This window comes from Pollachius pollachius (assembly GCF_949987615.1).
Source record: "Pollachius pollachius genome assembly, chromosome: 11".
Classification (NCBI taxonomy): domain Eukaryota; kingdom Metazoa; phylum Chordata; class Actinopteri; order Gadiformes; family Gadidae; genus Pollachius; species Pollachius pollachius.
The window spans coordinates 10,980,845-11,002,854 of record NC_136944.1 but is presented as its reverse complement, the minus strand read 5'-3'; the positions used below and the strand labels follow the sequence as shown (position 1 = coordinate 11,002,854).

The 22,010-nt window shown below is 40.2% G+C and overlaps 1 protein-coding gene across 1 annotated transcript in view; it reads right to left on the bottom strand.

Moving 5' to 3' along the window:
* baiap2l1b (BAR/IMD domain containing adaptor protein 2 like 1b) overlaps positions 1–10,959 on the bottom strand; it is a 31,591-nt gene extending 20,632 nt beyond the window's left edge. Inside the window, exons 1-4 of the mRNA XM_079746124.1 lie at positions 10,713–10,959; positions 9,054–9,129; positions 8,698–8,784; positions 799–860 (exon numbers count right to left, since the gene is read on the bottom strand). Of these exons, the coding sequence (XP_079602250.1) occupies positions 799–860; positions 8,698–8,784; positions 9,054–9,129; positions 10,713–10,763 (276 nt within the window). The 5' untranslated portion in view covers positions 10,764–10,959. The remainder of the gene's footprint in view (positions 1–798; positions 861–8,697; positions 8,785–9,053; positions 9,130–10,712) is intronic.
* Between the last annotated feature and the right edge of the window lie 11,051 nt (positions 10,960–22,010).

Below are 22,010 nucleotides of genomic sequence, written 5' to 3'. Positions count from 1 at the left end.
TTAATTATAACTATGTGGTTGATGTGCTGTTTCTGTGCAGGGTAGATAGACAAGTTGGATTAATCCAGTGTTTCCAGTAGATCTGTATCGTCTACTGTAGCAGTTGCAGCATTTGTTTTGTTTTGTTACTGTCTGGGCAGGTTGAGGCCTGTCCTTTCCACAGCGGGCGGGACATACACGACTAGGCATGCCTATTCCTCACAAACATTACATTTTTCGGAGTTGGTAAGTTTTTATCTATGCATTTTTATATCGACTTGTATTTGTGTTCATCCTTTTCTATAATTGTACAACCCATCATTATATTAAATTTAATGGAAGGGAATGGAATTGAAAGGACCTGAAATAAATGCAATTTAAATCGATCTAATAAAAAGCGAGGAGAAAAAAAAAGATAACAAATAGAGATGAGCACACTTAAAGTTCCACTATACAAGTTCATAAACTCTGTTTGAAGGTACAATATGCAAGACATGCAATTATAAGCTAGCTCAAATTCAGAAGAAAAAAGACCCAGGTTCCCTTTATGACATTTAACATTAAATCTCTCCATGCTGCTGCAGAATATGCGCAATTCAACTAGATCCCTGTAGCCTTAAAGTTAGCATCTACATGACAAATTTCAACCTAACATTTTCTCCATATTCTACCTTGCTTGATACCATGCCAAGATACGCAAGTCGGCCACGTAAGAGTGGCTGACACATGAAATGATCAACAGGAATGGTTGGTTTGGGTGTGGCAGCGCAAAGTTTGATTGGCATAGCGATGACAAATGTGCCGGTATAAAATACGTACATTCTCCTCCAGCTCTAGATGCACCTTCTTGTGCACCTCAGAGATCTCCATTAGCACCGCACCTGATAAGAGAGGGACAGGATGGAATAGGGAGAGAGACAAAGGGGAAGAATGAGTGGGAGAGTAAGAGGTATAAAAAGAGACGGAGAAGAGAGAGGGACAGCTAAATAGATCCAGAGACACAGAGATATAATAAGAAGGAGAGGGAGTTGAAAAGAATGAAACAAGACAGACAAAATGCGTTAGAATAAGCAAGAATAAACAATAGCATTGGGTTGCACTAACAAGGTTAAAGGCAGTGTTGGGAAAGTTCACTTTCTACGTGAACTAATTCAAAGTTCAGTTCACAAATTTTTAAATGAACTAGTTCAGTTAAACGTTCATAATTAAAAATGTTGAACTAAGTTCACAGTTCCAAAAAATGAACTAGTTCATAGTTCTTTTTTTCAATATGTTGCTGTGAGCTATTATTTTTTCCGGTATTTTGAACATTGAGCCCCCCTTTTTCTAGGATGAAATAGAGTGGTTGAATCAAGTATCGTAGCGAAATACAGTTTCAATCCTGTTTTATTGCACATTTTAGCATTTTGTAAATCCCATTGATTTCTGATGGAAGACTCATTGCTCGTTGGCCGGAAACGGAAAGAGGGGGTGTTCACGTTTGGTTGTAGTCTTTTCGCTCGGTTCTAGCCCTACTGTTGAGACGGAGAACCAAGCAACAAGACTACAACCAAACGTGAACAGCCCCGCTTTCCGTTTCCGGCCAACAAGCAATGATTCTAGGAGGTATTCTTGTCCGCTGAGCTATGAGCCAGAGAGCTAACGTTATGGATTGTACATATGTATAATTCGAAATTCGTCTCAGCCTTTATACCACAGATACTCTATAGTATCTGTGGTATATAGGGTCTATAGCATATAACCGCGTTGTCTGATTACAGTTTAATTCATTTTTCACAATTTAACAGCTCTCGTTTTGAAGAATAATCACTGCGCAATTCGTTTCAATTGGAATCGCGACGGTCTATACCAGGGGTCGGCAGCCCTAGGCACGCGTGCCACCACTGGCACGTGGCAGCATTATCATTGGCACACTTGAGCAAAAAATTTAAAAATCGTAATTTTTATTTTTTTATTGTATTATTAAAGAAATTCACAGCACAATTTGGCAGCATACTCATTACTACCAATTGGGGCATTTCCTCCCAGTGCAAATATGTTTAAATGAGTTACTGAAAGAAGTGTTCTGAAATGGGATCAATTAATAGTTTTTAAAACTATGCTGTAATAGAGAGAGAGAAAATATTTAAAATATTGTTGCAAGTGTTATGTATGCATGGCCTTCACATGGTTTTGCAAAGCTGTACGTGTCTTAAAGATATTGATGTGGATGGTTTCAACATTCTCATATATTCTGTTTTTTTACATTTCTCAAAGTGAAAATATTTTTTTGAATGAGTTTCTAAAAGTGGTGTTTTAAGATGGGATATATGTAATTATAATTTGTGTGCCCATGTTGCAAATATAACAACAACAAAAACATTTAAAATATTGATGCATGATTATGGACTATATGGAAATGATACAATTCCAGGTCTTCTGGAAATGTTTTTGGTCATAATTCAGCTTAATATTTAATATATTGTTGTTTAAGGCACATTCATTAACGAAAAAATCTCAAACTGGCACTGCATCTTGGAAAGGTTGCTGACACCTGGTCTATACTTTCAACATAAAGTGTACATATTTATAATTTGAAATTCGGCCCAGCCTTTATACAACAGATACTTTAGGGTCTAAAGCATATAACCGCTTTTTCTGATTACAGTTTAATGTAACAGTAAGGTGACAACACCGCAACTGCAAATTAACCACACAGAGATAACCATGGCAACCGGTCAAACAACACAGCGTTCTGCGCGCGCATCCGCCGTGTTGATAAACAAATAACCCCCCAAACGAAGTTAAACCAAGTAAGCGTGCTGTTCACAGACACCAGAATGAACGAGTTCACAGTAACGTTCATCAGGCAGTAATATAGTACGTTCAGTTCATGTTCGCCCAAAATATGAACAAGTTCATGAACTAATGTTCAATGAATGCGTTCTGCCACAACATTGGTTAAAGGTCATCAGGAAAGTTCAAATGTACTCACGATGAAGGGAGCCACTGCAAATTTCCAAAAGATGTTCCTCCTACACTTGTACATTTATCTTTTTTGTTATTTTGAATTAAATGTAATCATCCTTGTTTTACTACTATCATCCGCCAAGACTAAAACCAGAAGCACAACAATATTAGCATAATGAATTACAGAAGAATTACGCAAAACAACAAATGCCACTGCTTACACATCATCTTCTTACTGTCATTCTAAGACGTAATACTTGTTCATCCAATCACGTTCTCACACACCTTGCAGCGTTGTTTATTCTAACGCGCTGTGGGTAGACCCCAAGGACACGGCAGCTTAATATGTTGTTATGAAAAGCTTTTTGAATGTTTTATTGACGACAAACAATGGAGGAACGTTGCTGAGCGACTGCGTCAATGTGCCTGACTGCGTGGGCCTGAAACATTCACAGATGGGGGACCCCTTCGTCATCAGGGGATGAAGGCGGACATCCAAAATAATAAAGAAAAACATAATTTTTGAGTTAATTACGATTATTCAGTTTGAATTCTGCAATTAATAAGAGGGTTTTTATGGACGTGATATTAATTTGCTTTGGGGAATTTGTTAGCATTCATTGTTTCAAGAGGAACATCAACACATGATAATTACTGTACTTCATGGTTTTTCATTATTGAGGTCTGTTGATAATAGACTGGTGAAGGAGTTTGGACCAGGCAATCAGTTGATTGTGTAATCATAAAGGGACTCCATTTCCCATACACAGTGATAACCTGAGACAGAATATTATTGCTACTTGTTTGGTCATGGACTAACCTTCATTATCCTATGGGGCTACCCCAGTGGAATTTGCTTTCTCAGCATAGAGAAATATTCGATTTCATGACCATGCACTACGAACAAATGCTCTAGGTAAACGATACAGTAAACAGTGATTGTAACTAGATACAAAAGTGTCAAAGAACACAAAAGGCTTAGCCGTTCTCAAACAAAAGTGTGCCAGCCACCATAGACAGAATGACTTCCTATTAGTAGTGTAAATAAATGTGTCAAAAATTACACTGGAAGGCATAATTATGAAATAGGTCATATGACATTCCAAGCTTGGACCAGGTGAATGACTAACTGTCTTCTCTTGCAATATGGTCAAGGATTGTATTTTTTAACCTGTACTGATGAAAGACAGCAGAGCTGTTTCTTCAAAAAACGTATGAAGGCTATCACTAGGTCTGTCTCAGCACATACTGGAAGTGTGTCACAGTCCTCAGCAAGGTGTGTTCACTACAATTACACAATAAATCAGGTTTGTGAAGAAATATAAGTAGGAGGACTGCAGTGAGTAAAAGCATAAAGACAACTACAATTACACATGTGAAGTTCAAGTCGAAGAAATTGTACTTGAGTAAAGTTCTTGAGTAAAAGGGTTCAGGGGTGAAAAGTACTTTGCACACCTGATACTTTTCTGTAATAGTAATAGTAACCTACTATCTATTTACTATCTGTTCTATTCTCACTGTAACAAATAAGTTACATCAATTCTACACAAAATTCTAATGATATAAAAATGGGTCAAAACAAAGGGTACAAAAATATAAAAGTCCTTTCTGTTAAGTATACTATAGACAGACGGAGTAAAGCTTCCAGAAACATAGCATTCTCACTGACAGCTGGTCAAAATGGCACTCATGCTCAGCATACTAATCTAGACTACATAACAATCCAGTATGTTTACACAGAGAAGTATGTAAACATTACCCTTCTTTGTTGCATCTTGCTGTGACCCTCTCAAACAAGCACACACACACACACACACACACACACACACACACACACACACGGCCGGAGTCATTCACTCACTCACTCAACACAGTTCACACAACTGGCATGATAAAGGTTAGCGTGCGTAATGCGGTAAAGGTGTCCTTTGTCAGTTCTAGCAGAGAGCTGGCAGAGAGAGCTTACACAGTAGTGGGTAGAGGAGGAGGGGAATTAAAAGGTTACTTAGGGAGGAGGGGGAGAAAAACAAGGAGCGGCGATTGTGTGCTTGCAAGGTTCGAGCCAGAGAGAGAGAGAGAGAGAGTGAGAGAGAAAAGAGAAGAGAAGAGAAGAGAAGAGAAGAGAAGAGAGAGAGAGAGAGAGAGAGAACAAAAGAAAGAAGAAACAAGGAGTAGGAGAGATTGTTACATTGCTAATTAAGCGGCTAATTCAAACAGACACATGACATGAATACTCAATATACCGATCACCACTGGTAGATGCACATTTTTCTTCCGGGTTAACAAGATCAAAACCATAATCACACCCTTGCTCTCTGTTAACAGTATACATTTTAGCTGTACCATTGCCCAGCAAGAAGTGTGTCCCACAAAGAGGTGCAGTAGGAGATTTACAGAATGGCATGATGTGGGCATCAGAAAATAGCATTACACTGCCAATTATATCCAACCACCTCACCTCACTAAACTTGGCAAATACGGCTGCCCACAGCCTTGTTTGCCCGACAGATTTATGGCTATTGATTCAAGAGTGTTGTGGAGAAGTGTGAGATATGAGATCTGTAGGAGTTGAAGTTGGTGCTATTGCAAATCATTTAAGAGCCAGTCCTAATGTTCCCTAATATTAGAAAACTAGACATCCTCTCACACAATCTCAAAGAGCAACACTGATGGTAACTTGTCAGATTTTAAATAACGAGACCGCAGCAATCCCGAGGGAACCTTTTAATTGGCTTTGCAAATATGAATAATAATAAAAACAATAAAGAATTAAATCAAATAAAGCTTTATTTTAGCTTCCCTTGTTTTCAAACTGCTTAAAGGGGACATATTATACCACCAGGTGTGAGTGTGATTAGCCTTACAAGCCGTTTCGAAAATCTGCCCCTTATGACATCACAAGTGGGCGTGTCCACCTAGAATCTGTGCTGGATAGATCAGTCTACCAGCCTACCCAGTGGACTGAAGAAAACGTTGCTCATCTATCCAGCACAGATCTAGGTGGACACGGCAACTTGTGATGTCTGAAGGGGCAGATTTTCGAAACGACTTGTAAGGGCTAATCACAAATGAATGTGGTCAACCAGTGCTGTGGTAAAACTTCTGATGAAATCGACCTGGGTGGAGCTAACCCTACCCTGTTAAGCAGACACCTATACAAGATTACTTAGTAAACTAATTAGAAAATTAAGGCTGGTAACAATGAAAGAATAATTAACATTATACTTAGAAATATATATTACTTTACGTATAAAAACCTAAAAAGTAAAAAATGTGAAAATAAAAATAAAATAATACAAATAGTTAACTGAAAATGTATTTTTATTTTTAAGGAGAACCAAAAACAGCCCATGCTGCTCTTTGACCCATCCCGGTAGGGCATGCAAAGCAGTGCAACATTCCTCCAAAGGCACAGTAATCCTGGATCAAACAGCACGTAATGCACTCACACTGAAACACATTAGGATTATGTAAAGTGTTCCGGATGCAACTTGAACAGTCCGGAACCATGAAATTATGGCTGTGTGAATGTGTGTGAAGGTGTGCATGTGTTTTTGATTGCACAAGTCATATGAAGCTTACAATGGGTATGTATGTATTACTGCCCCAATCTCTATGGTAACAACGATGGCAGAACAAAACAAAAAAGGCATTTTTTTTTAATGTCTAACTTTTAGCTTTCTCGACATTTGAGGTTGTAATCTTCCCCAGCCTCAGTCATTTGTCTGATAGGCACAGGTCATTGGGCAGGTATTTGGACGACCTAATTAAACAACAGTTTTAGAACCTTTGAACTTTGACAGAGGATTCAGTCTGAGAATTGGGGGGGAGGGGGAGAGAAAGACGTAAAGACACAAAGAAGCGAAGGTGGATGAATGAGAGAGGGAGGGAAACAGCAAGTGCAGAAAGACTTCAGTAGCCCGCGTAGAGTATCTGGTTCCCGTGGGTTGGCTCTGTGTCACTGGAGCTAAGGTTTCTAAGAAAATAAAAAAATAAAGAAACTGTTTCTTTCCAGTGCCAAGGTGGACCAGGGTATAGCTGGATACAGCAGCACCTGATTCCTTGACAGAACCTCCTCCAACCACCCTCTACAACAATCTCCTCAATCCACCCAGGAGGATACCAGAAAGGGGTCATCTTTGCCATCAAGCCCCTTAATCCTTTTGTTCTTTCAGTCAAAGTCTGCAAAGACTCTGACAGTATCCAATGTCAGGCTCGTCTTCTGTAGGATAGGCTTGAGGGGTCAGTGGTCACATTACAAAATGGACGAAGGCAGCGGTAGACAGTTAGGGGATGTAGTTTGTTTTTTGATGTGACACAATGGCCTCAGACGGGCGGTAGCCCTGAATGATTTGTTTGTTAACACAGAGGTTTTGTTAATCATCGCCTGATCAAAACCACGTCTTTTGGTTATTGAGATGAAAAGTCCTCTTTGTGGGAACTGTGACTTACATGCTCTCTGTCTGTCAGTCTGCCGGTCTGTCTGCCTGGCTAATTGCTTTCCCTCTGTCCTCCCGTATGCCTCACTCTCTCTATTTCACCCATTCACGACAAGAGTACTCACATACACTTTGCATAATGTGCATAGTATCCAAAAACATGACAGCAAAATGAGGGTCCCTTTATTATATTATGGTAAACCATAGCATACACTATTTTATATGGAAATACATTGGACAATGCCAAAGCTAAATTTGTGTCGGATCCTACCTGTAAAATAACATGCAGTTAGAGTTTAAAATAAACCAAATGTTTCATGTAAACAAGATCGACTCCCTGTTGTCTTAAACTTCCTGCTCCATCAAATATTGGAAGTACCCCACTACACAGAGGAAACTATGATGCAAGCTAACAAAACTAAGAGTAAAACAGTGACAATGCAAAACTATCAAATATCACGACAACTGTCACAGGGGAGACATGATGAAGCAGAATAAAAAAACTGCTCGGGGCTGTTCTCTTGTGGACCGCTTCATTTAATTACTAGTTTGCTTCACAAATTATCAGGGGAATAGTGAGTCACGATGGTAACAATGAAAGCGTTCCACTCGTGAAAAACAGCAAGGTTAGAAGCTAGACAGACGTGTGAGCTTCTAAAGACTTAGAACCAAGAAGGGCATTAAATAAATATAAAAGGCGAAGCTAACCACGTAAGCTTAAACAGTTAAGTAAACCCAGTTTGTATTACCTGCTTAGTGCATTGCTTGCATGTGTGTGGATAATACTACTTGGGGGATCGGTTCAGAATTTTTTTGTTTATGAAAAAAATCTTCTCTCAAACTATTTTTTTAAGTTTGAGACTAACTTGCAGTTATTGTTACAGAAGTATAGGACAAGGGGTAGCTAACAGCATCCCCCTTCTTCCATTTTGTAATGTGACCACTGACCCCTCAAGCCTCGGAACATGACATTTTGCTGTCATGTTAAGAGTCTTTTGCATTTATAGGATGACCCACCCTGTATCCCTTCACAAATAAAATGATGTACATAGCTTTGACCATTTAGTAATAGGCCTAACAGTGTGTATTGTATGAACGGCAGTTAGATTATCCTCATTGTCCTTTACATTCCCTGTGGTTCTTTTATGGCTGCATTTGACTAAACCATTGTAGATAGTGCTAGCATACTTTTAAGCTATTTGACTTTATTGGTACCTAACAGCCAGTGGCAAGGCAACCAGCAAAGGGGATACACCTTCACGAATGAGTATCCCATATAGCTCACATCTATTTGTTTGTAAAAGTGATAAATGAAGTCTCAACTACTTACCAAGTTCTCTTGACGCAGGCGAAACAGCAGCATTCTCCCCAATCTTAGACACTGCATCAAAATACATCTTCCCCGCCAAGGACATCGCTGGGAAAACAAATACATTTACATTGAGTAATTTGGCAGACTAACAGGTGAGGCTGAGTGTATGCCCATAGCATACATACAATATTAGAGAAACTGCTAAAATACAAAATAAAGTGCACACCAATTGTTTAAGTATAAAAACACAAATATAACATGGAGTGCATAACATAAAAAAGTGAATAGAGTAATGTTGTTTTTTTGGTGTACACTTGCACTATTGGTTATAACAATTGATTATAATAATAATCCATAATTGAATAGATGCCCACCAGCCACAGATTTCTCATAGCTCTTCCCCAGGTTGACCAGGTTCCTTAGGCCAGGGTTGAATTGGTCCATCACATTCTGGAGACAGGAGAAATTAGGACTATATTTCAGATTTTGTCACGATTTGAGTTTATATATTAGTTCCTAAGCATGCGTGAGGGGCAGGCAGTTCCCAAATAATCAGCTGATCATTAACCAACACTTGGACCACCGGTCACTGCTGTCACGAGTCACATGACACAGAGGACCCAGCCCTGTGTGTCAGGGAGAACATATTTAGAGGTGACAACCTTTATATTATCATAAAAGTGGAGATTAAAGCACAATTAAAGTATAGTATATAATAAGTGTAATTTTCACTTTCCACTAACGGTTAATGGTTACACTGGTCATGACTCCTGACTGCATCAAAGTCACGATCCCTAATGCCACGTAGTCGCGTGTTGATCTTGTTATCACAGCTATTAAGCAGGCTCACAGACCTAAGAGAAAACCACTACACAAGGTCTATCTGATCAGACGGAAACTACAACTCATGGCTAGATAACCAATGTCTGACTAGTTTCATGATCTGTGTTTGTTAAATAAATTTGTGTAGAATGATTTGTGTTGTCTTATTTGTGTGCTTGTTTTTTTTTTTTAAAGAAAACATAACATCTTGGATTCCTCATGTATTATAAATGCCACCAAGTGAAAATAGGTAAAACAGGCATAAGTATTTCACCATGTAGGCCTATGCTCCTTCTCCAGAAAGTTATTTACTCTTTAGTTTGACAGTATCAACATTTCTAATATCTCATCATTATAACTTTTAAATAATCATCTTAAATCAACTAGGACAGTTGTCAGATCTTTAACACCCTTAAACTGTAATTTCCCGTATCTGTTTACAAATATCTTTATGGCTGTCAAGTTTTAGTTGAATGTTTAACCAATCCAAACAATAAATGCCAACTACCTCTGATTGTTTGCATTATTAAGATGTGTTGTTTGTGAGAGGTGATGGTAGACCTCCAGAATACCTTTGCCAGTTAAATTATTAAGAATGTCGTTTTTTCTTACATTCCACGAACACGACCTGTTGTTGCGTTTTCCCATGAGAAGACAAAAGTGTTAACAGCTGTGATAAAAGTCCTTACAGACATACTAAGGACACTGTGACACTTGATGGATGTATATAAGCATTGTTTCCAGTGTGAAGTTTTCCACGTCATATATGTTATATATATTAGGACTAGGCCTAACTTTACAACAAGTTGGATTGTTTTGAAATGACAAGACTAGAAAAACCAGGGTCGTAGAATGAAAAAGTTAAGACCGATGAAGATGCAAATCTGGTCTTGGCCATTCAGATTAATCATAAATAGATATGTTGTATAGCCTACATACGAATAGCATTTGTCGTTAGGGGAGAAGCTGCTTCTTCAATAATCAGAGTAAAAACGATTCAAGTTTAAGATCGTGCATTTCGTGAGTTTAGCTACAAGGCAGCTGATCTCAAATAGAAGATCACATTCCCATACGTTTGCAGTATGCAACCAAACAAACGTGAAATAAATAGAGTATAACTGCTCATATTATGATATTACAGGCTAGGGAGCAGCTGTGTATCGTGTCTCGCACCTGTCGTTTACCCAGACTAAACTCATATCAACACGTACCTTATATGTACTTTCCGTCAGCTTGTTAGCTTCTTCTGGTCCTCTCGACATATTTGTACTCCTTAGGATACGAGACTAAAACACAAAAGAATGTATCGCACGGGGGACAGGGGGACTGCAACACTATGAGCTCAAATAATTCCTCATACCGCAGGAAAGGGATCGTATAACCAAACAAAGAAAATGCGTCAAAGTTGAATTCCCCAGGAAAAAAACACTGAAAGAAACGGTCGGTTGTGTGCTCCCGATTTCAATGTGAATAAAAATGACCTGTCAAACTTCTACGTCGTTGACAAGGCGTTTGTGTGTTTGGGGGGGGGGGAATGGGCTGCACCACCGAATCCCAAATCCTGGCAAAGCGCGCTACCTTGAGGCGACATTGCTCAAGTGACGTTCAGTGCTGGCATACCACGTGTGTTACACCACCTTCAAGTCTTACAGATAAACACATAGTTTGAGTTTTAACTGACAATATGAGCCCGATTAATCGCCAAACATTTCACGAAGAGATGAATAACGTTCCATTGCTGTTGGACTTATGCATCAATGTTCTGCAATACGGTACAAAACACATACATATTGGACTTGACTCACCATCATTACAGTTTTAAATGCACGATTTATACTCGGTATTCTATAAATGTGCTGTAACAATAGGCTTTATTTAAAGAACAGCTATTGATGAATGTGACAGCGCTTACAGCAGTGGTTCCAAACCTTTTTTGGGCTTTTGACCCCATTTTGACGCCTTTTTTTTAGAATTCGTTTTTGAACTTTTGTTTTACTGTGAACAAATACAGAGTAGCCAGGATAAGTGCACAAATTGACAATTGTATTTTCTCTGATCAGGATGGCTGTATTCACAAGGCTGAAAATGTAAATGCCTACTGAGTAAACAATCTCTCATAAGGAATTCTGAAAAAAAAAATACTCCAGCATCACTGGCCACTGTGAACAATTGAAAAAATAAAAGCCTTCTGTGAAGCCTGTACACTTTACAGGCTTCACAGCATGTTCCACATCTTACCACCAGATGTCGGTCAGCAGCAATAATTTATAAATAATCCAATCATTAGACTAGACTATAGACTATATAAAAAATATATATGTTCAATGTTTTTTAATTTTATAATTGTTCAATAGCAATAGCAAGATGTAGGTCTACAATAAAATAATCAAATAACTTAGGGCTGGATTAGACTTGCTGTAACACCAAGCGTAACAGCTTGTTCACACTACATGTGTCCGTCGATGGACGACCGAGGGCGTGTTTGACGTACAGGGGACTAGTCTTTGAAGACGCATCCTGCAGCTAATCAAATCGCTTCCTGCTACACAGCCGATGTGTGGATATAAATACAAAAGATGACACAAACAACAGGTGACTAAAAACAATCCTGACATTCCACATTTCTTTAAAAAAATATAGTGGCCAGATTTTTCCAGCTTCTTCCTGTTTGCTATTGCAAAATGGATCCAGTAGATGCGTGGAATGTATTTGCATAACCACAGTCTGATTGGCCGACGGATCCGCCACTGCATGAAAGTTGAACACTCACCTTTTCGACGCAGGCCACGGAGCCGAATGGACGGATGGATCCACAATGCATTTCGCGAGCGCCCCATGCAAAGTCAATGAGATCCGTCGACGGACGGAGGTAGTGTGAACAAGGCCTAACGCCTTGTTCACACTACACAAGGGCGTGTCTGACGTATAGGGGACTAATCTTTGTAGACGCATACTGCAGCCAATCAAATCGCTTCCCGCTACAAAGCCGATGTGTGGATATAAATACTAAAGATGACACAAACAATAGGTGACAAAAAAAAATCATCAGACTAAAAAAAAATCTGGAATCCTATCATTCCAGATTTTTCTGAGATCCGTCGACGGACGGATCTCGGCTCCGTGGCCTGCATCAAAAGGTTGAGATGTTCAGATCAGATCGCAGTTATGCAAACACACTCCACGCGTCTACTGGATCTATTTTGCAATAACAAGCAGGAAGAAGCAGGAAAAATCTGGCCGCTATATTTTTTTAAAGAAATGTGGAATGATAGGATTGTTTTTTGGTCACCTGTTATTTGTCATCTTTTGTATTCATGGCTGCGTCTCAATTCAGGGGACAAATCCTTCGAAGGCTGCATTTGAAGACCGCTTGCGGCGCGTCAAGGCTGTCCCATTTCGAAGGCTCCTTCAAATGCGGTCGAGAAATGCTGCCTTCTTTTCCCGGATTTGAAGGTTCCACTGGCTGGATCCTTCACGGCCCAACGTATCCCAAGATTCATTGCGCGTTTGATTCAGAATTCACTGTACTTTCAGAAATGGCGTCGGAGAGAGCGGAAGCGGCAGTTGCAGCAAATTACATATTTAATGACAAAACTTTGTAAAACATTTTTTTTATATTAAAATAAAGTTGGGACTATTTTAAATATATAACTTTATTGTCAAATTCAATGACATTAACACGAGCCATATAACGTTAAACCAATTAACGTTATATTTTATATAATTATTATATAACGGCTCCATATTTCTCCTCCGCCGTCCGGTTTGAACCGCAGCTGTCGGGGTTGCTAGGTGACAGGAGCAGCGCGTCGTCACGCAAGGTAAAGGGTGTTAACGGCTTGTTACGCAAACCGGAAATGCTCCGTAGGCCAGACCGTCTCATTTAAAACGTTTGTTTGGCCTTCGGTCCGCGTCCTTCGAAGGATGCGTCCCCTGAATTGAGACGCAGCCTATATCCACACATCAGCTTTGTAGCGGGAAGCGATTTGATTGGCTGCAGTACAAAGACTAATCCCCTATATGTCAGACACGCCCTCGGTCATCCATCGACAGACGCATGCAGATTGAACAAGGCGTAAGGTCTTGTTCACACTACCTCCGTCCGTCGCCGGATCTCCTTGACTTTGCATGGGGCGCTCTCGAAATGCATTGTGGGTCCGTTGAGAAATGTTCAACTTTTCAGGCAGCGGCGGATCTGTCGGCCAATCAGATCGCGGTTATGCAAATACACTCCACGCGTCTACTCGATCCATTTTGCAATAACAAGCAGGAAAAAGCAGGAAAAATCCGTCCGTTATATATTTTGAAAGAAATGTGGAATGGTAGGATTGATTTTAGTCACCTGTTGTTTGTCTCATCTTTTGTATTTATATCCACACGTCGGCTTTGTAGTGGGAAGCGATTTGATAGGCTGCAGTATGCGTCTACAGAGACCAGTCCCCTATACGTCAGTATAGGGGACATCTTTGTAGACACATACAAAGACATAGGGGACTAGTCCTGTGTGCAGACTTCCTGCAGCATTACTCGGCCAAAACACATGATACTGGAGGTCTCCGCTTGGGGCAGACCACAGTAATATCAGACCCGGAAAATCGTGCAAAAGCATGTGTATTGAGTGCTCATGTGTATAAACAACATGGAGACGCTGGTCAAGAACTGATCATTTTACTACTGTTAAGACGGCGGCAGAAAAATGCATCGAAAGAGTGTTATCATACAGGTGTGGGAAATTGCGGACTTGGTCTGAGAGTCCCTCCTCAAAACTTTCCGCCATGGTAATAATAACTGCCCTCTGACCTCGAGGTCACTGTTTATGCTCTCTATCACCCCCAACTTTCTTATCAGCATTGCATCTTGCCGACCATCGTGTTTGCCTGCGACGATGTGCGCGACCGACACACTAAGCGGTCGCAGAATACGCATGGCAGCCATGATCCGTAGTAGTACACGTATGCGTTGTCTGCACCAAGTCAATTCCAGCCAATCGTTGAACACAACCAATACTGTATACCATACCTGTGTGTAACTGCAGGATAATCCTAAAAATAAGCTTTTGGTGATAAGATATACTGAAATAAATTAATCAGACTAGAGCAAAAGCCAAGCATATATATTGAGAAGACATGACACACTCTCCAAATGTCATTTGAAGTGAAGGCCTTATGCCGCCTTCAAAACTGTCTTTCCGGGAGGTTCGGAGGTTCGGACCTTAAGCTCGGAGGAAAGTGCTTTGAACCCTCTGTTGGGTCTGAGTTTTTCGCTCGGAGTTTTTTGCGGAAGTAAAGCTACCCAAGTCCTCCGAGATCACGTCACAACAATGGCTGCCCATTTCATTGATAGACTAAAGTGAACTTGCAGCAAGCACTAGAGGCGAACTTAACAGCCATTCTAACATTTGCAATTATAACAACACTTAAATTCTCGCTCGTGGTCAACCATCACAAGCAGTTCTAATAACTGATTCATCTGATTCAGCAAAGAAGTCCCTGCGGGCATCCATACTTGTAGTTGTTATGAAGTTTAGTCTCCAGATCGATCTGTTTTCCGGTTTTATGTCATACCGTACAAACTATTAAGGGGCGTTTCCTGAACACTCTTATTTCGGAAGAAGGGAAGGTTTACGTAAAGTCACGTAAGAGCTTCCGAACCTCCGAGCTGTTCTGAAGGCGGTTTTAGATCACTCCCTTTGGGGATCTACACAAAAAAGGAAGAATACAAAATAGGCTCACAGCCTGAAGCTCTTGATGCTGAACGCTTTTACCTTGCAAAATGCTTAAAGGTGACAAACAGCATAATTAGCTTCTGAGATAATATGGCCATATCGGCGAGGCATGGCAACTTTATTTATACAGCACTTATCATACACGAGGTAGACTCAAAGTGCTTCGCATAGCATACAATAAAATGAAATAATAAAATGAAATAGATAAGTAAAAGAAAACAGATGCAAAGGTAAAAAAATGCATTGTACAAAGTGCAGTGTATTTAAGATCAAGCAGAAAGCTAAAGTAAACATTAAAGTATTCAGTCTTCATATAAAGTAAAATCAGGGTGAGCTATGGTCCTTTTTAAGGTAGGGATCCACACCGAAGAATTACAATGCTAAGCAAAACAAGATAATGTGGATTGGAATGGAACACCATTTTTGGTCTATTTTCAGGCTACGATATAATAGACACAATGTGGATGTTTGAGCAGACTGAATATAATTCAGGATCCTTCACACGTTTGTGAAATGAGAATACTCTTCAAACGAACAATGAACAAACATATCATTAGCATACGTACGAGGTGCCAATAAACATTTAAAGTGTAGGATAGGATAATAATGACATGATGGCTGATAAATGTGCCCCTTACTTATACCTCCACTACCATACTGTGCATAGGGACAGAGTTAACATAACAGTGTTGAGAGGAATACAACATGCACAAGCATATATCAGACAAAACACAGACGCTATAGGCAAAGAGTTGTGGGGATGGGTGATGAATGATTAGTTATTACATTATATAGTATATGCATCAGGGCCGTGCAGAGGCCTTTTGAGAGGGAGGGGCTCTGATTAAAAAAAGGCCACATGGAACAAGTTTTTTTAACAATACTGTATGTCATGTTTATTTTTTAATTTTTTTAACAAAATGTATTGTGCAATCTTACATACAATCTTACATAGTAGTCCATACTATATCCCTACAGGCAATGTGAAATTATACATCGTACTAAATCCACAATTTAAACTAAATTTACAACTAAAAATGAAACATGGGACCTTACATCAGACTCACATTAATAAAAATTCCAATCGTTATTCCAACAAAATGTAATTTTACATACAGCGTTAACACTATAGAAAAGGCTATATCAAATTTTACATAACACTAAATCCGCAATACTGTACACCTGTACACCAGAATGAAATATGGAGCCTTACATCAGACTACATTCACACAAATACTATCCATTCAAAATGCAACAATCTGACATCATTGGCAACTACTACAGCAATCACAATGAGAAAATGTATTTTTATTGATTTTTGGTGAATATTTTAAACTATTAATTGCATCCTGTTTCACTATAATGCAAGCTATCAGAGTGTTACCTGTAGTAAGTAGAAGTACTTGCCAAAACTGGTCCCTAAGACAGATAGCAAGCATTTAAGTGCTTTTCTTGCAAAGACAGGGCGGTTCCCATGTACCAATTCCCCACACAATGTTATGTACTTCATTGAAAACCACTTCGAGGCGCGTTTTTATTTTTTACTGCTCGTGGCGCCCCCCATGTGATTTGGCGCCGCCCACAAATATGGCGCCCCGGGCGGCTGCCTGGTTCTTCCTGTGCATAAAACCGCCACTGTGCACAGATATCTGGGCGGTGTCCTAAACTGTCCTCAGCATACTACACCCGTAATGTAGTGAAATTGTATTGATGAATCCGATTGCGGGGTAAGTCAAAAACCGAATATCCAGCGAATATCAAACCTGTTTCTTTTACCCGCTACAAAACGAGATAAATGTTAGTTTATTTTTCAACATCAGCTAAATGGTTTTGGAAACAGACTGTAGTGATCTTACCCTGCTTTTCAAATCAACAACAATACGTTGCGCATCTTGCAGGCAGTCAAATGTGAAAGGTCACGTTGATAGCCTTTGACGTCACCTACCAGCAGCGCAGGTAGACGAGGCAACCAACTTTACTTCTATATTATTACTTTAGCCATTTTTTATTGTTGAATTATTAATTCACACGTTCATTTTTAAATGTTCATGTATCATTTTACGAAGCACTGATAATTTAAATAGCCACTCAAAAGAGCAGCCATTTTTTCCAAAAAATCAGAGGCAAGGGGCAGGGCTCAGGCACCCATAGCCCCCCCCCCGAAGACAAATTAAGTGTAGTGGGTCAGCATTGTGGTCGAATTGTTTAAAAACACTGGGTTTTAAAAGCTGTGGTTGTGAATCCTTGAGTGGCTTGTAGTCGGTAGAAAACTCGTTCTTGTTTGTAGAAGTTTTAATAAATAGCTCTTTGAACTTCTTTGTTTTTTCCAGTGGTTGACTTCAAGAAGTTCAAAGAATTCTAATATTTCCAATTCCCTTTGATTTCCAAATTACTTTTAGTCCAACGTCCATTACAAATATGAGAAGACATGAAATGGGCTTGCTTGACGTAAGCCAATGAGATCTGTGTGTACGTTATTTTATGCAAGGCTGACATGACATTTTTGTTTACAGACACACAGTCATCTTTTGTCCAGAAACTTTCAGAAAATAAAATCTGCTCCTTACCCTTGGAATCAAAATGAAGTATCTCAGTGGACTGGATGACACATAGGATTCTTTGACTGCTCTGTGGTAATCTATGGCACTGTGGGATAGATAGGACTCCTTTGTATGAAATACTGCTGAATCTACACCTTCTCATGCCAAGGCAGAAGAGAACTGCTTCAGTCTAAAAAAACAACAACTTCAGGGAAGTCATGAAGAAGACCAGAGGGGGGAACTTGAATGGCTCAATTTTCTTTTCTTTTTTGGGGATTTGACAACTGAACAGAGAATATTTTTTGGGTTGCTTTTCACGTTATTTTTTGCCTTGAGCGTACGGATACGGAGATGGGGGGGGGATCAAGGACATTTTCAGACAGTGTGACGGTGGGGAAGGTTATGACGGTGCAGTCCTAGAATAAACCTCAACGCAACTGAAATGGAATATGAATTCTCATCTCCAGAATGACAGTGTGCAAACGTGTGTTCTATATAAAGGTGATATTGATGTGTGAAGGATGTGATTTCCATGAAATTTACCAATAAGGAACATTTATATTGCACATTAGATTATGTATGAAACAAGACATTATGATCATTTGGAGTTTTTACCTGCAAGGCAAAAAAAAAGGCAATGGTGGCTCAAAACAATGTCAACAATCCCCTTGACAAAATGGTTGTACTTCTGACTTGTTAGCCTAGGATGATGAGATAGAGGTACTTTCATCCCTTGGAAAAGATGCTAAACCCATGATCCTTAATGAAATGTATCTGAAAAACATTATCTGTAAGTTGCTTTGGACCAAAAATTCTGCTAAATTACTAAATACTCACCCACCTATTAGATTTTTTTAATTCAGGAAGTTTCCCCTTCTGCTTACTTTCCCAACATCCCTTTATAGAGTATGTATGTGCTCAATGGTAATTACATTTTTATGAGAGCACAATCAACTGACTCCAAGTTGTTACTAGGGCTGGGAGGTCCTGCAGTGGCACAGTTATAAACCTTCATTACACACCTGGGTACAAGTATCTATGTCTCTCTCTGTCTCTCTCTCTCTCTTTATCCATCTATCTATCTACTATCTATCTATCTCCCTTTATATGTCTGCATGTAGCAGTGTCTATCTCTCTGTTTATCTAAAGTATCTATGTCAGTTTGTCTGTCTCTCTTCGTAGTCATGGTTCCACATTACTTGGGTTGCTTGTGTATCTAATCACGTGAGATCTCTACAGCACCAGGCAAAAAGTTTCTACTTGGGAGTCATGCTTCTTCACCAGCACACACACACACACACACACACACAGACACGCCGACAAAAAAACACACATACACACACACAGTCTTTATTTTTATGCAGGGCTTCCCCTCCCATCCCTTGCCACTCAACAGCGTCCACGACCCAAGAGAGATATATGTGTTATAGCACGCATCATTAAGAAATATTTCATATTGGATCTCTTCCATGAGCTTCCCTTCAGGCGATGAATGCAGGAAAAAATCAAACTCTGATCTGTTGCTGAGAGGGGCCAGACGGCTTCACAGCTGCAGAACTGCTCATCTTACCCAAAAACGTAGCACGGCCACACACACACACACACACACACACACACACACACACACACACACACACACACAAACACACACACACGCCACAGACAATCCCAGCAGCCCACACACACACACACGCATACACACTCCCACCCACCAAACCACCCACCCGCCCAAACACACACACACACACACGCACACACACACACACACACACACACACACACACACACACACACACACACACACACACACGTGAGGAGATGGATGAGAGGACATGATTATATGGTATGACTCTATATCACGAAAATTATTCTATTAATCATTGTGGAACGATATGAAAACACTAAGCACTCCCCTGCCGCAGTATACTCACACAAAGTTTGAAAGACGCGGATAAAGGATGTGACGACGGTGACTGCCAGCGGGGAGGGGCGTCTAGAGTCTGATTATTCTTAGTAGTTGCTTCTGGTAGTTATTGTCATGGTCCGCTCCTGATTTGCCTGCCTGCCATCTGATCTCACCTAATTAGCTCAACCACCTTCACCTGTGCTCCCTCTATATCAATCCTCTCTCTCTACTCAGTCTCTGCCAGATCGTCTCTCGTTACTCACAGAGCTTTCCCGCAACTCCAGAACTGTTTCTCGAACGCTGATCCTGCCTGTTCCCGAACCCTCGCCTGTCGGACCACCCGCCTGTTGTCGAGTCCCTGCCAGCCTGTCTGCTCCCGTTTCCGGCTCCTCGCCTGCCTGTCTGCCCTCCTGATATCGACCCCTCGCCTGCCCGACTACCCGCCCGTCGATGGTACCCCCAGTCTACCTGATTGCCTGCCGGTCCCCGAACTCTTGCCTGTCCCCGTTTACTCTGCCAGCCCGATCCTGATCATCTGTTCAATCAATAAACCTTTGGACTGCCCTGTCACCATTGTCAGTCTGTGCACTTGGGTTCTGCCTAACCCCCCCGTTAGTTATAATATAAGAAATGTTTATGGTTACAACACAAGCGGCAGTTGATCAAAATTCAGACAATTCATATCAATAAATGGGTGGTGGTGTGTGAGAGGAATATTTCACCCTGCATGCTTCAATGAAAACGCAGAAATCTCAAAGTATGCTTCCAGCTGTTTATTTATTACTGCCTTCCTGTGGTGAAAATAAACTAAATATTTGCACCTTCTTTATTCTAAACAATTCAACATACAAAGTAAATCGACATATTTATTATAAGGGGATGTGGTATTTATAAGGGCATGTATCTAGCCAATGGATTTCTTTCATCATATCTGAAATTCTCCGCTCACTACACATGATCTACTGCTAATGTGCACTTAAATGCATGAAGGGGTTGGCTGTTTGTTCACATGAAATGAGACACAGATGGATACTGACGCAATGTTCAATTTGAGAGGTTTTTACACAAATGGCAATGAATAGAGCTTCCTAGTTTTTCGACAGCTAACAAAAACCACCCACTCTAGCAGGAGGAAAAACAGAATAATGATAATAACTTAAGGGTGTACGAGTAGTGGAAGTTGATGTTTTCTTACAGAAGCAATGGCATGGTGGTACATTAAGAATACTGCTTTTTATCAAATATTTGTAATCATTGTTTTCAATATTGGATTATCACTTGTATTAATTAGTATTTATTCATATGTCAGGTTTCCATGCTCTGTCTCGCCGTCCTTAAAAAATGCTATGCCGAAGAGCAAAACATGATTTAATCATGTAATAGTTCACTGCCTTTTGCAAGCCGCGCTTTTGGTGCATAATAAATATTTAGAAATAAAATGTCACCCTGCTATTTGTTTGCACTAAATAATTCTAATTAAGCACACACACACACACACACAAATAAACAAGTGTTCCAGATGTATTTTTGTGTGTTTTTAATCCACCCTCAGAGGCCGTTTCACCGATGCAGGAGCTGTCAAGCAGCTAAGGCAAGCAGCTCAATGTTCTCGGACGTTTACTGTACATAAGGAACCTTGGAGCTGACCTATAAACACACCCACATACACACGCACGCACGCACGCACGCACACACACACACACACACACACACACACACACACACACACACACACACATACATCTTTGTTTACTCAAGGTTTGTAGATCGAGCATTCCTCCTCATCCACAGTTGGTATCTTGGTTCGTCAGTTAGTGTAAAACAACATTGTAGAATGGCAGTCCACTCTTTCTCTCCTAGGAGCCCAAAACAGAGTAAAAAGACAACAAATGTTTTTATATTCGTTCCCAGACAGAATACCTATGTCTGACATGATCGGCCTATTGTTCACTATGGCCCCGTTTACACGAGGACGCTTACGGGTAAAAACTACCAAATATTTTATCGGGAGTGCCTTTCGTTTAGACGATGACGGCGTTTTTGGGGCTTTAAAACGCAAAAATCTGAAACCACCCTCCAGAGTGGAAAACTTGAATACGCTCCGCCGTAGCGTTTTCGTCTACACTGCCAAGACGCAAAACTCTGCTTACATCTGCTCACGCCGCGAACGCGTTTACGTCACATGCAGCGCCAGTACAGGTGAATAAACAAACATGTTGGACTATTTCCATTCGTCGGACCGTCAAGCTACCCTGGCAGCTCTAATAAACTTACAGGAGTCTTTCCACGAAATGTACAGGATATGTACAGATAGTATTGTTGAACAGAGAAGGAGCTG